The sequence below is a fragment of the Bombus vancouverensis genome, chromosome 16 (genome assembly GCF_051014615.1).
Source record: "Bombus vancouverensis nearcticus chromosome 16, iyBomVanc1_principal, whole genome shotgun sequence".
In the NCBI taxonomy this organism is placed as follows: domain Eukaryota; kingdom Metazoa; phylum Arthropoda; class Insecta; order Hymenoptera; family Apidae; genus Bombus; species Bombus vancouverensis.
The window spans coordinates 9072014-9087154 of NC_134926.1; the positions used below are offsets into that span (position 1 = coordinate 9072014).

The 15141-nt window shown below is 33.7% G+C and overlaps 4 protein-coding genes across 13 annotated transcripts; 3 read left to right on the forward strand and 1 right to left on the reverse strand.

Annotated features, from left to right (window-relative positions):
• The first annotated feature begins 370 nt into the window (after window positions 1-370).
• LOC117161498 (protein phosphatase 1 regulatory subunit 14B) lies at window positions 371-5578 on the forward strand. 2 transcript variants are annotated; one of them, XM_033343075.2, is made up of 5 exons: window positions 371-490; window positions 1604-1819; window positions 1900-1989; window positions 2075-2116; window positions 2352-5578. In XM_033343075.2, exons 2-5 carry the CDS (start codon window positions 1613-1615, stop codon window positions 2391-2393), a joined length of 381 nt encoding a protein of 126 aa, XP_033198966.1. In that variant the 5' UTR covers window positions 371-490; window positions 1604-1612; the 3' UTR covers window positions 2394-5578. The 2 variants fall into 2 exon arrangements, with proteins under 2 accessions (XP_033198966.1, XP_033198967.1); XM_033343076.2 differs by having other exon boundaries at window positions 3174-5578.
• A 278-nt stretch (window positions 5579-5856) lies between these two features.
• On the reverse strand, window positions 5857-12658 carry Bap60 (Brahma-associated protein 60). Of its 9 annotated transcripts, none has more exons than XM_076625208.1 (8): window positions 10336-10885; window positions 9704-9815; window positions 8975-9109; window positions 8727-8902; window positions 8040-8385; window positions 7757-7954; window positions 7295-7557; window positions 5857-6998 (listed from the first exon to the last, which is right to left on the reverse strand). In XM_076625208.1, the coding sequence occupies exons 3-8, from the start codon at window positions 9086-9088 to the stop codon at window positions 6596-6598; spliced, it is 1500 nt and encodes a 499-aa protein (XP_076481323.1). In that variant the 5' UTR covers window positions 9089-9109; window positions 9704-9815; window positions 10336-10885; the 3' UTR covers window positions 5857-6595. The 9 variants fall into 9 exon arrangements, with proteins under 9 accessions (XP_076481323.1, XP_076481321.1, XP_076481326.1 ...); XM_076625206.1 differs by having other exon boundaries at window positions 8975-9106; window positions 10336-10884; XM_076625211.1 differs by lacking the exons at window positions 9704-9815; window positions 10336-10885 and adding an exon at window positions 12538-12658.
• On the forward strand, window positions 11444-12648 carry LOC117161497 (uncharacterized). The gene is made up of 3 exons (XM_033343074.2): window positions 11444-11570; window positions 12159-12390; window positions 12454-12648. The coding sequence occupies exons 1-3, from the start codon at window positions 11464-11466 to the stop codon at window positions 12646-12648; spliced, it is 534 nt and encodes a 177-aa protein (XP_033198965.2). The 5' UTR covers window positions 11444-11463.
• Window positions 12659-12762: 104 nt separating the features above from the next.
• Mp20 (muscle-specific protein 20 transgelin) lies at window positions 12763-14756 on the forward strand. The gene is made up of 4 exons (XM_033343073.2): window positions 12763-12923; window positions 13578-13789; window positions 14053-14173; window positions 14423-14756. The coding sequence occupies exons 1-4, from the start codon at window positions 12894-12896 to the stop codon at window positions 14612-14614; spliced, it is 555 nt and encodes a 184-aa protein (XP_033198964.1). The 5' UTR covers window positions 12763-12893; the 3' UTR covers window positions 14615-14756.
• The last annotated feature ends 385 nt before the right edge of the window (window positions 14757-15141 follow it).

The window sequence follows — 15141 nt, forward strand, 5'->3', positions numbered from 1 at the left end:
GTTTATTTCACACTCAATAGTTTTTATTATTTTTTAACGTTCAACTTCTTTAATATACTTAGGATATTAATATTAGAAATGATACTACTCACTTACCCAATCTAGCACATTTTACAAAGTCTATATTTAACATCAGAATCAGAGATATTAAAGATAAATTAATTTTAAAATCCTACGTTAAATTAGAACAATTTAAAATTTTAAATGGTTCAAATATAAAAATTTTCTGCGATCTGATATTGTCGATTATCGATACATATCGACAACAATGTCACTATATATGCTTCCCACGCTGTAATGTTCCTAGCCAATTCTTACTGTAATTTGCTATAAGATAGTGATATTTCGAGCATCCTATGGTAATCATAGTTAGTGTAAGTTTTATCATAGTCGAGGAACTTCAGGAAAGTTTATTATTCGTATGGATTCTGGCATTACGATACTGTATTACGGCTCGAATAGTGTACGTTCTGAAATAGGAGCAGTGAGTGTAAGTAATATCAAGTGATCATACGAAGGCGCGCTAACAATATTTCTTTCTCTCTCGTTTCTCTATTAATTTTATTGAGTCCTAGGTAGATAATTGACTTGATCTTTGTTTATACTTATGCTGACATGAGTCGGTGATCATTTATTAAAATGCAAAGTACGAATCCACTAATGTCGCTTTATTTACAAGAGTGTCGGCACCTTTTTTTTTTCTTTCATTTTAATTCGCCGGCTCACAGTTTTATCAAAGTATTCTTAGTAGTTTTATTTCGATGCTCTCGAGCTGTTTGTGTAATCAAAGCGTCGCGTCTCATCGAGGCTGCATTTGCATTCAATAACTTCAGATAATAAGCCTATTGTTTATTGTAGCATGCAAAACGCAGCCAACATGTGCGTAAACGCATATAGTTAAAGAGAAATAAATTTTTGTATGCTTATGATTTACGACTTGGTTTGGGCGCTATAATTATTCGCTCCGATTAATTCGATTCGGTTTGTCAATGATCGATCACGCGGCTACTTTTTATCAAATAAATCGCGCACATAATTAAGTCTGTGGGAACGGATGTGACTCCGTGAAGAAAGAATTTCGTTCCCACATTTCTTTTTTACTTTTACCGTACATTATTATCGTATGATCCTTCCTCTAACCGGTACACCTTAGTTATAAGTTATAATTTTTCTATAAAAGAAAGAAAAAAATTGTATTAAGAAATAAAAAAACAAAATTTCTATTTAGCTTTTATTCATTTTTTTTATAAATTTTTTTCCGCAAAATAATATAAATATAGATTGAAACTTATTATATACTAATATTTTATGCAATTATTTTTTGTATAAGCATATTCTATGCTATATACAATATTAAAAATTTGTGTATTTTCTATATACTATTTCTTTTTCTTGTTTTTTATCCTTTCCTCTATTATTCTAACTGTTTTATTAACATATCCCATTAAACACATATATCATACATAATACAATGTTTAAATAAATTCTTTAAGAATACTATACTAACAAATGTATCTTGCATTTTTTATTTTCTTTCTTCATACAATTTTTTATTGCACAATTTTTTATATATTTTTTAATTTTTCTTTTTCTAATTATTCAGTAGTTTATAATGGAAGGAGGTGGAGTACTTACAGCAGAACGCAGTCCTGCACGTGCGAATCTGCATGTAGCTTTCAGTGAAAAGGGTGAGGTAAAGGAACGCAGGGAAAAATTCTTAACAGCCAAGTATGGCTCTCATCAGATGTCTCTTATCCGTAAAAGACTTGCAGTTGAAATGTGGCTCTTTGATGAGCTAGAAAAACTATATGAATCAGTTGTAAGTTTAAAATTAATCTCTTTGTAACTAGAAGTTATTACATAGATATAAATTATTTATCAATTTTCGTTCATTGACAGAATGAAAATGGTAAAAATCGGGAAGTTGAAATAGATATAGATGAACTTCTTGATATGGACAGTGATGATCATAGACGAAGATTTTTGCAGGTATGTATTTGTACATTAGATTAGATGGTTGTTATCAAAGCTGATATACATTAATTATTGCTATTGTTTTATTTTGTTGTTATAGGAGTTACTGGTTGATACAAAGAAACCACCACATGATGTAAATGTAAGTGCAGCTCCTAAGTTTGTCTTGATAAATTTGCAATTATTTGTTGTAACAATATTCTTTCTCCTAAAATTTAATACTTTGTGACTAATATATACCTGAAAATAATATCTAGTATTTTTAATGAATTAATAAGCTCGATTATAGTGTACCTATGGTTCTAGAGGAATAATTTGATTGATAAACTGGGGCCTTGTCACTAACGGAAGTTCATCTCTTTATTTATATGTTTCAGAAATTCATTAACGATTTACTTGAAAAAGCTAAAACACTTTGAAGAACTTCCATGTTCTTCTTAACACTTACGTGTTTGCAAGGACTTTTTTGAAGCATGAACAAATTTGCTCAGATTTTGGGACGAGTCAAAGACATATTCAAGCCTTAAATGAGTCGCGCGCATACGTGACTTAAATGCCAATTTATCATTATACTTGGATCGAACATAATGGGGAAAAGAAAATGAAAAAAAATCTAATCCATCAAATGACTCTGCACATTTTTATTCTAGCGTATATTATTTCATATTGAAATCGTAAGCATTAGTATCTGACTTATCTCAGTACAACGGCTAACTTTGTTAGTTATTTATGTGCGCATCGCATATCAAGTAATAAATCTCACAGTACACGGAACTGCCTTGCTGTACGATCCATCCAGTGTGATGTATAGTAGAAAACGTTTGTTCTTCTACACTCTAGTTTTGTATGCATTCTATACTCCATTGTTCGTAGTAATATTTATGTTATTAGGGGATAATTAACTAACAAAGATACTTCCAAAACACTGTAACTATATGAAATAATTTCTATGCATATCCTAAGTTCATTGAATTGTCACAACTGAGGATATGATTGGGTTTGAAACGATTAATATTTTTTATGTTGTAGCAAATTAATACAAACTTTTTTTTATTTATTGTAGAAGATACTTTAAGGGGGCAGATATGCAAAATTTCGCATCGAATGCTTGTATGAATTTAAAGGGGAAAAAAAGAAAGAAACGAAAAAAAAAATGATGGAATTTGTTTGATAATATAATAAAAGCGTGTATGTTTCAGATGATATTATCACTGGCATAGTAATAATTAAAACGTGGAAATGACACCTATCGTTGCTCCAGTACCGAATCAGTATTGAAAATTATCGTGAAGCAGAAATTAACTCTGCCGTAAGTTTGTCATTTTCCTCCTCTTTTCTTTTGGATAATTGTTGATTGAAATTTTTCAAAGTTCTTGTTAAGTCGTTAATAAAAAAAAGGAAAAAAATGAAGGGAAAACCATAAAAACATTCCTACATTTAGAAAGATATTAAATTCTTTATATTGTAACGACGATGTAGTGATGATTTTTTTAAATTACTTTGTTACTTATATAATCATGTTGTTAATTTTCAAGATTTTAAATTTCTATTTATAGATGTGTTATACTCGTTTAAATGATCGGTCGATCATCTTTAATGAATCTTTAATAGATCAATTCGCGTATTTGTCTCGAAAAAGAAAGAACAAATGGAACGAATGTACAAGTCCTCTGTTCTGACGGCCTCGTTTGGATAAAATAATTGTAAATGCGTAGAATTATTCGTGTATATCTATATGTAGTACAAATTAGCGTTTGTGTTATGAAAAAAGAAAAAAAAATAATTCACCGTCGCAACAGAGTGCAATCATAGGTGACATTTATACGATTTACCGACAGTCATTTAACATACGAGCTATTGTGTAAAATGTATCCACAGTTACTGTAAAAGAGGAAGGGAGTGAATTTAACGCAAACTTCCGGATAACCCAAAGGATCTCTTGCACCGATGTATCTCGCATTAATTACTTAAAACCAAAAATGAAAAAAAAAGACTGCACAAGTGGAATTTACCTTCCTCTTAGACACCATATATTATAATATAGATGCGTACAGAAATCACAGTAAGTGGCAAAACAGGATGGATAAGATGGATATATTATTGAAGATCGAATACACAGTATCGGATGTTGAACGGGGAACCAAAAAGTTTTCTGTTTATGCTGGACAAAAACATAAAAAGCAATACCTATATGATGTGATTACTTAAAAATATATATTCGTGTGAAAGAAAAAGGAAAGAAATGGCTAGAAGAACTTTGTGGCTACCTCGTACGCCATATTTCTAGTGCTATTAATCCCCATTCAAAGAACAGAAAAAAAGAAGAAAACGTGGAGAAACAAGAATGATTTTATCCAAGCAAAGACTTAGTAAATCACTATCATTTTACGAGATATATTTGAGTGTACAGAGATTCACAACTGCCATTTGTTTTTTGGCAAAAATGTGATCTTTGTAGACTTGATCTGAGGGCATAGAGAAATGTGTTTAGAATATCTTTCTACTCACCCATCCTTCAAACAAAAAAAATATACTTCCATTTAGGTGAATAACGTGTAATTAAAGGAGAAAAAAAGGTCTTGTCACTCAATTATATATATTTAAAACTTTATACGACAAAATATATGTGAATGTGTAATTAAGATTAGGGAAGTAAAAAACAAAAGTACTATACAATAAACCTTGATCTCATAATAAAACGGTGCAATCGTGACGTGTTCGTTCACTTTTGATCAAGTGGAGTCATATGACTATATGACACACATTTTAGCGATTGATTTTTATGTCGAACGAAGACGTCAGAATCCAATCAGAGTTTATTGTACTAGAAACGATACAATCAATTGGTGCACTTGTGATTTAGTGTTGTACAACGGTATGCGACCTTCGATAGAATTATGTTCATCGAATCGGCACGTAAAACGGAGAAGAGGAAAAAATACAAGAAGATTATGAAGTTTTTAAATTTTATCACCAGAAAACAATGTCGCTGTAGAAACCGGCTCCTTTGTTCTTTCGTCCTGCGTTATAAAATAAAAACGTGGATCAAGTGCTTTGCGTGTAATGCTCGTTGGCATGTGAAGAATGTTTCGTAATATATATGTATCGTTCCGGCTTCGTGTCTTTAAAAAAAGAAAGGCGTAGGGAACTCGTGTGTAATTGGTATGATGCGATTTCAACGTTATTTTCTCGGTGAGTCGTTTTTTGCAAGAAATGCGTGGAATACATTAATGTCTCGAAGAAAAAGAAGAAAACACGATGAAAGACGAAAATTTATATCCGTAAAATGGCACTGGAATTTCTCATCCTCGTGTGAATGTCTTGGAATGTTAATATTGTAATACTGAATCAAATTAATCCATAATACTCTTAAGTAAGAGGGGAAAGCACTTTTACACTGACGAAATAAAATTGAAACTTCCGCGATGAAAAAAAAAAAAAAAATAGCTAAAGAATAAGAAATTTAGGACTCTTGTTCCTTACGTTTTAAATTGGCGATATTGCCGTTTCCACGAGGAAACCATATTTTGCATCAACATGTACTGATTATGTAAGAGATTGTATTTACTTGCACAAACAAAATAAGAATTGGATAACAGAAAAATTTATGGCTCGCTTCTTTCCTTTTCTTTCACCCAATGAACTAATTACAGTATTCAATATTAATAAATTGGAAATTTATTACTTCACAATTATAAGCGCAGGTTACACTAAAAAGACTAATTCCTTTTTGTAGTGAGGTGCGAAAGAATAGTTAATATCTTTTTAACCTTTCATTAAAAATTAAAAAAAATCAAGAAAAGAAATGAAATCTTAACTGCAGTAATTACATTATTGTACTGAAAATATTTATTCATCAATATGGAATTCAGTTTAAAATGGTTTCAGCGAGTTATATCAAAGGTTTATTCGTTATATTATACAGAAGTTTCTCGCATTTATAGTGTGTGGTAGCTGATTGCGATACACATCCTCATAGAAAAGACTTCTGAAAAACTAGCTTGAATAAAGATATACGAGATCGATATACGTATTCGTACTAAATAAATTTGTTATCCATGAGATTCCTCTATGATTACTATACATCATTTCTTATTCGTAAAAATATGTCACTCGTACTATAATGTCACAGCGACACTGCATTGTGAATGAAGCGTAAGACACGTTAATCGATCGATTTTGTAATTGGAACAAGAGAAAAATTTATATAAATACTTTACATACAGTATGCGAAGTAATTATGTTAAAAGGACAATCTATGGAGGATGGGAATAAATTCACATATCTGTTTTCAAATCCTTCAACATCTCATCGCTTAATTGGAATAAATTACTAACAAAGATTTTAAGCAATGATCATTATGAGATAAGATATATGTTAATCAATCTTTTACTTTGTCTGCTATAATTACTTTATTCATTGTTCTAAAATATTCAGCTTTTGATTAAGATAAAATTGAAATAATTAACTGAAGTGATATTATCAGTTTCATATTTTGTAATACGAATTTAATAAATAAGAAATTTTGTCTAAACAAATACTTTATTAATAACTTATTTAATAATTTCTTTTGTTCGATATAATTACTTCGTACACTGTAGCGAAGCCTCTTCGATTATACTTATGAATTTCTTATACCGAGCGCCTGTTCCAATTCTGCGCGTTTCTGTTGAACCTTCGTGTAGAAATATCTACACACTGCTTCCTGCGCCCATGGTTGATAATAGAATTCTGCTCTGCGTTCTTCTTCTGGGTTGCCAACAACGTCTATCATGGTCTTCAAATCCCTCGTTTGCGAGATAATCCATTTGTTGATGAACTGCTGAGGATCTTTAGCGAAACTCAAGAAGAACTCTCGGTTCGTTTTTAACTGGTTGATCGTTTCGACCGTTTCATGGATTTTATTGTCGAGGCTCTGGATTTCTTGTTGACTTGCAGTCGATAACAGGAAGTTGTTCATCTGTGTTTTTAACGTATCGTCAACTTCCACGTCTATGTCGTAACACGCAGTCTGTTTCGTTTCTGTACCTAATTTAGAACGTGATAGAACAAATGGTTATTTTTTGTTTTTGCAAATCTTGGAATATGGTGTGCACTTCTTAATTATTATTGGAGGATCCTTTTGCAAACTCATATTTTTGAGAATATAATTACAAAATACAGGCTCGGCAGAAAATTGTTTTGCCTACCAAGTATTATAGAAAGCACCATACTTTGGATATATTATACATTTTCTCACACTATGTGCATTCTGTGCAATTTCACACTTTCAAGTTTCCTATAGATGCATACAAATCCGCACTCTAATTATTATTGATAGGTACCTTCGACGCTAATAACGTGATTGATCACGATCGGGTCTGGAGGATGGAGCAGCGGATTTAAACGCTGTGGTATTTCCGCGAATTTCATCCTTGAGCAGGCAAATATTTGTTCGAGATATTTATCACAGTTTATGAATTCCCTCTCATGACTGTCTTGAAGCTTGTGTGTCTTTATGTACTGCCAAAGAGCAGAGATGATAACAGGTCGCGTTTGGGTATGTACACCTAGAAGTCGGGCTAATCTAGGATCTAGCTTAAACTGCAACCAAAAAATTTCTGTTAAATTCTAACTTAGCTTACATTTATTTTATTCATTAATAAGAATGTATAAGAACCAGAGGATGTCAAACTGGGAAAATTTAATTAACTTAAATTAAAGTAGTCAGAGCAATTAGAATGTTAAGCATTTTTAATTTTACAAATTTTAGTACATCCCTTTTATTTAAAAGAAATGTTACCTGTAAGGGTTGATAGTCGAGAAGCAAGAGAATAGTGCATCGAACATTTTTATCTCCAGGTCTTTTCACTTGGAAACCATCAGTTTCTTGTGTTGTCAATGTACGGTGCCATTCAACCAAGTGATTGTCAGGCCCATATAGATCTTTATCCAATTCTATAACTAGACTTTTAAAAAAGGAAGAGAATTTCCTTTTTACCTAAAAATCGTTGTAATATAAATGAATTATCCTTTGTTTTCAGATGATCTATTGTTTTCTTTTCTAAGAATAAACTGATTTTTACTTTATTAGGATCATTTTTCGTATCGTCTAACAGTCGTCCCTCGACTCTAAGTTCCCAGGATGCAACTGAACCTTCTTCACCCTCGCCAGCCTCTTTCGCCGGGTAGAACGTATTTGAAATAAATATTCGCAATTTTCTTTTCTGTTTCATTGGGCGTTTCAGTGCTTCTTGTATATCAAGTCGCTTTCTCATTATGGTCGCGTCTAATTTCCTCTCAAATGCAAGTAAGTCCATATAAGCCTGAGATTCAGGCACTAAATCGCGCACTTTTTGTGGCAATATCTTGTCTGCTAGCTTTTTCTTCTTCTTGGACGTGGAATGTGAAAAATCACTGTTCCAAAAATACCTATATGAGTTTGTGTAAAAATCATAGATTCAAAAATCAATAAACCAATTTTTAAGCTTATGAAATGCAGTGAAGTTCCTGGTGAATTCAGTGAATGGTTTCTTTTTAACATTTTGACGATGACAAATAAATTAATAATTTAATAATCAAGTAACCAAATTGATAAAAAATTAATTGACATATTGCTTTTTGAAATGTGCAAAATCATAGATATTAAAAGCTAGTTTATTCCAACAAAAACAATTAGTTAATACATTGTATAATGCAATGAGTTAATGAGCAAAGTAATACAAAATATGGATGCAAAATTAAATAAAAGCATGCAGTGTTAGTGTACTTACGGTTTCTGTTGTGACATAGGAATACGTTGATCTGCGCTCCTTTTTCCAACAGGTGGAGTCGGCATAGGCCCTTGACGCATGTTCGAATATGGTTGATTGGCTCTTATTATACTGGCTGGTCCGGGACCTGCATTAGCCATTTGTGGAGGAGGAGTAAATCCGGATCTCTGCTGCATCTATATAAAAATTAACTTAGAAGTTCCTTACTGTTCCAGTTAATTCAGTTATCTTAATTCTTATATACTTACAGGAAAATTTGGGCTAGAATACTGCCGTAAATTAGGAGGTACAGATGATGCAGCATACCTTTGTGGTGGAGGGCCATTATTTCCTGTATTTGGTACAGGAAACCTTTGTGCCATGTTTCTTTGGTGATAATCCTACTGATTGAAATCAACAAACGTTTCACTCATACAAATATTGTTGTACGGTTTACAATAAACAAAAGAATTTAAATGAAACTTTATCAAACTTTATTCTACAGCAAAGTCACACAAATTGCTATCAAAATATACAATATTTTATTACATAAGAAAGTTTATTTATGTCCCTTGTACATAAAATTACTTATTTTTATACACAGAAATAAAAAGACAATGCTTTTTCAATAAACACTCCGGCTTTTCTGTCAAACTAGTGCAACTAGAAAACAAAAACATAACCTGAAACAGCGTACCTAATTACAACTCTACTTAAGTCGCAATTAATCGTGTTATTTTTCTAAGTATCGTAACATTGTTAACAAAATGGTAAATTTCATAAAACAATCGGTAAAAAGATAAAGAAGATGAATATCGAAAAGCTGAATTAGAACTTTTCCGTCAGAATTGAGTGCATTTTTGCATCACAACACAGTTGCACTTGGAACGTTTCAAACTGCAATGTTCTATGGCTTGATGTGAATCAAAGTATGAAAAGAGAAAAAAGAACGACGAACAAGTGAAACGAATTTGGCAAATAATTGAAAAACAACCTACGCCTTCAAAATTTCTTTCCGCTTTCCTCCAGGTTTAATAAGTTCTCGAAAAGCGGCAGATTATGGGGGAATAATTTTTCTGATTCATGAGAGGGCGCCACCATCTGTACAGTCTGCAGGGATTTTTTAAACTTAATTTTTAATTTGCTAAGGACCTGTTTTTGTATTATAACGTAACTTAGTTTAAAATATTGTAGAATTACGCTAAAAGCATTTTTTTAAATTTTTCATGACTTTGTTTATTTCCTCTAATTGTTTACTAAAGACTTTCTAATTTCCAATACAGAATTATAGAATAATGAAACTATAATATGAACTTTAAAGCATTTCAAGTATTATTAACAACTTACTTTACAAAATTCTGTCAAAAAAGTACTTAATTATTGCATTATTCATTGTTTTCATGTAAGCTAAAGTAGTTAGATGAGAATATATTTCTACGTGATAAAATATCGATTATTAGTTTTGTTCTTTTGTATGAATTTTTAGAATAAAATAATAGTAAATTTCTTTAAAAAGTAATTTAATAAATTTCCTATATATAAAATTTCCAAATCCTTTAACTGTGTAATAACATTCTGAATTTCTTGTAACATTGAATAAGTCAATTAAAAGATAGTAATAATAGAATACCTTGAATACCACCTGCGCACGCGGATTCTCATGAAAACAATAATTAATCATGAGACGCGTGGGGATTTAATCCCGGATGATTCCGCGTTTAAATCGTAAAACGCGCTCAAATTAAAGTGGGATTAGGTGTCGACAATTATGGCACGGCCACTCAAGTTACAAAATGGTCGTTAGGAACGATAATGATTTTCGATTTGATCACGTGTTCGAAATAACCGAAATTATCAGATTTCGACGAAAATTTTGCTCGTTGACAACGAAGAGGGGAAATGGAAATACGCAAGATGCCGCGATTATATTTAAATCTGAGTCAGTAGCCAGCGATTTCGCCAGTGAAGAATCTTCCATATCGTTGGAATAAGAGTTACGTTGATTACGCAATTCTCCGTTATCGCGAATAAAAATCCCCATAGGAAACAGCTTTAGGAATATATTTAAGCTTAGACTAGAAATGGCAATGTCTCGTGATTTTTTTTTCTTGAAAACTACAGATACTGGCTACATTAAATTTTGTGCATTCATTCACACGTATTTCAAGATATATATATATATATTTCTTTTATTGAGATAATAATTTCAAATTTCAAATGATGATTTAAAAAATACATAAAATATAAAACATTCTGTAATTATGTTAGTTTGAGATAAATGACGTAGCTTGTTTCTATTTACATACTTACACTATGTTTGTTATTTTTTTTTAAAAAGAATGGATTTCTTTTTAGGTTTGAATTTTAAATAATTCTTTTATAAGAGCGCCATCTTAAATAAGAATTTTTAAATTGCCCGTCTTTTGGCGGGCTTTCATCCTCAATCTGTTGGCTCTTCACGTGAATTCAAAAAGTGGATCAACGTAATAATAACTCGACCCATATAACGGCTGGTTATTTAAAGAAAAAACCTCTGATACTCTTTGCGCAATCGAATTTCCTTTTTCCCGTTTTTTCTCGAATATTTGGAGCGTAGAATGCAGCGATGGAGTGCGTTTGAGTAACAATATGGCGACTTATAGACGAAAGTCGAGGAACAGAATATGGAACGAAGTAAAGATCGTATTTTTCGTTAAAATGACAAGTTTATAAATTAGTTAATAGGAAATTTGAAATAATTGCGGCTTTTATTATCGAAATGAAAGATGATAAAGTCTTAAATCTTTTACTTTCCAGCGCAACATTAACGAAAATAAAGCTCGGCTTCAACTTTAATTTAATTCTATATTGGAATTTTCATTTGCGGTATGTAACAGTTTTTTAATTTAATTTGGAATTGAAATTCTGTATAGTATCTTTCTTAGAAATTAATTTAAGTTTAGATTTATTTACAAAATTTGCATCTATTGGCAACTATAATCTACCTACTATGTTTCATATGTAGTTACTTATTTATTATAGTATCAAGTAGCTAAGTTTAATAAGAGTAGCTATTAAAATCGTGGAAAGGAAGCAACACAGTGAATAAGTAATACGACCAAGAAAGCGGAAGGAGAACTGTCTAGAATTAGTCAGCCTCTCAATCCATCACCACCCACCGCAGTCCACAGTGCGCTCCCACCGAAATGGAGCAAATAAAATACATCAGCAATAAGAGAAACATTATTACGATCTAGTGGAGAATTTTACAAGCAACAAAATTTCAGCACTTTCGACAAATTAGTTATATTATGTTTGGTTAATTATTATAACACTTTCTGATATCGTACAGTATGCATAATTTCAGAATTTATGACACACCAATCTTGAAAGTTAGACTACTAAAAAGCTACAATTTATTTCAGTTCACCCAATGCTCAATTTCAAAGTTATTTATAATTTATTCCAATTCAGAAGCAGGTACACAAGCATACAGTTCACCTATCTCCAAATTCCTAAAGCTCTTTCCCAAGTTGCTAAACCACCTTTAATCGCCTACGTGATACAAATGCCTGAATTTGCGTCGCGCAAATCTCGAAATCTACTCTACGGAAATTCCAAAATTCGCGACGAATCAGCAAATATGAAACCACGAAAAGGACTACAATTTATAGAAACTCCGATTCACGACCAAGTACACAAACGAGTAGGTAATCCCATCTGCACTTGCACAAGTTGCAAAACCATCCTAATCTTCTGCCTCTTGCAGCTTCCAGCGCGTGATCACTTGCTGCGACCTCACCTACTCCACTGTAATACAACGACTATATACAAATTACTGGATCAAATTTACCTAACTCGAACGCATGATTTTTCCAATGCTGTCGCACGTGGAACAACTATCGCGTGTATCGTGGAGTCGCAGCTTGGCAGTGGCGATTTTGGAAATTCTACGTCCGAGTGAATAAGCCGCTAATATTAGATCGTCGAAAACTGCGGAAAGCACGTACTCCTACACTGGTAAACATAGATACATGGACACGTACGTGGCGTCGTCATTTTCGAAACACACGAGGTCTGCAGCCGAGGTGTTGGACAGTTTCCTCCAAAGCGTGGGCCGTGTTCCCGCCATCTTCGTCCACTATAAGAGGGATCGGCTCTAGGACCAAGCATTTCAGTCCTCTTCGACAAGCACCGCAAAGCACGAGGATGGCTCTCGAACGACAAGTGCGCGCCAAGGTATGAGCTCGAGGATTTTCGTGCATCGTACGTTCGTTTCGTGAAGAATCCGGAAACATTTTGCCTTGTGCGAGATCGTTGCAACTTTATTTCGCTCAGTCGCATCCTGCCAATTCTGCTGTGAATCCATCCATCGTGAATATTCCGCTCGTCCCTGCTACCCTTTCCAACAATCCTTGCGTGTCTTGTAAATCTTCCGACTCGTACGAGACAAATTCTTTAATTCGTGCGATGCAAATGTGTAAAATCGTTTCACGCAAGCCTATGAATTTGTCTCGTGCGAGCTTCTGCGTTTCAAAGGGTTGCGCTGAGCTTTGGAGCTTTGTGAATCTCGTAATCGATATCGGTGACCACAGATGCGAAGATTCATGGGTTTCGATGTTTAAAATTGCTCGTTCTTTGCATTTGACAAGTGTTCTCCAGAAAATTCTTTTTCCGCGAAATTTCGAAGGATTTCACGTGGATGGTTCGTCAGTGATCTGTATAAGTTTCGAGAAAGATATCCTCGCGGTATTTATCGGAACTTTTCGGGAATTATACAGCCGATCTATTTTAGGGGAAATTCCCAGTTCGAAGATGATTTATTTTTTAACTCTGTACTTGTTTAACGATAGTTCGCGAAAACAGTGATTTCACCCGATTGTCTCGTTGCAGATCGCTGCAAAGCGTAACCCAGAGCAGGAAAAAGAGGCCCAAGAATGGATCGAGTCGATTTTGGGCAAGAAATTCCCACCAGGTGAAGCCTTCGAAGATGTCCTCAAGGATGGACAGGTGTTGTGCCATCTGATGAACAAGATCTCCCCTGGATCCGTCGCCAAGATCAATAGCAGCGGTGGTCAATTCAAAATGATGGAAAATATCAACTCGTAAGTCTATTTTGCAAATCACCTAAAAGTGAACCTAGAATAAGTTTGAATCTTTGAAGATGCAAGAACACATACGCAGGAGAATTGATAAAATATCCAAAGTACGATGCTGTTTGCGATATTTAATAGACAAAACATTTTGCCTCTGCTGTAAGTTCCTCTTTCTTTTGAATGATATTGACAAAAGTACTAATTTGTATAAATATCTGCAGTTTGAACTGTATCAATAAAACGAGATGAAACTATCAGCTTCTTACTATCAGGTTCCAGAAAGCTTTGAAAGAGTACGGCGTGAACGACGTTGACGTGTTCCAAACGGTCGACTTGTGGGAGAAGAAAGACATCGCACAGGTGGTGACGACCCTCTTTGCTCTTGGCCGTACGGTAAGTTTAATGAAAAAACCGGATCAGTGGTATTGAATAGGCGCGTAGCCTAATTATGCAATCGAATGGATTATTTAGTTTAATTCCATGCCACCTACAATCTCTAATTTCCAATCGTCCCAGTGTCTAACTTCCGTAACGAAATACAATATTTTAGCTTGACCTCGATAATCGGTTTCCACGTTACTTTCATCCTTTGATTATTCCACGAAAAGTTTCGCTAAATTGCAAATAAAATCTTCCCCACAGACGTACAAGCATCCAGAATGGAAAGGACCATACCTGGGACCTAAACCTGCTGAGGAATGCAAACGCGAGTTCACGGAGGAACAATTGCGCGCCGGTGAGACGATGATCGGTCTGCAGGCCGGGTCCAACAAAGGTGCCACCCAATCTGGCCAAAGTATCGGTGCCACCCGCAAGATCCTCTTAGGAAAGTGAATCAACGCGATATCAACAGGTTTAGATTAAAGAAAATTTATACTTTGTATGTACCATGTATATAAATATATATATTATGTATTTATTTTGTATTTTGTAATTAAATAATATATATAATATATATTTGTTATTTAACAAAGAACTGGTTGTATCTATCCTCGCCCTTATTAGGTCATTGCCGCGTGTCGTTTCGTCATTCGAAATTTTCCAAGGTTTCTAGAGTATTCTCGAGGCTGGTGTAAAAATACTACAAACGTGACGGTGGCCGTTGCGGATCGACGTTAACAGCGTTTTTAAAGCGGCTGCCAGTGTTTTATAGAAACATCAACGTCCAGATCCTCGTCTTTTTCGTCTCTGAATACCGCCAATTCCCGAATTATCGCGATTATTTTCGAAACTTCAACTTCACTGGGACCTCGTTCTTCCGAGTCTCTACGTTCGTCCTTGTCTTTGTCGTCACTGGCGCGTTTCAATTTCATTTCGATCGATGATTCGATTCGATCGATGTTGCGTCGATCGCGCGAAAT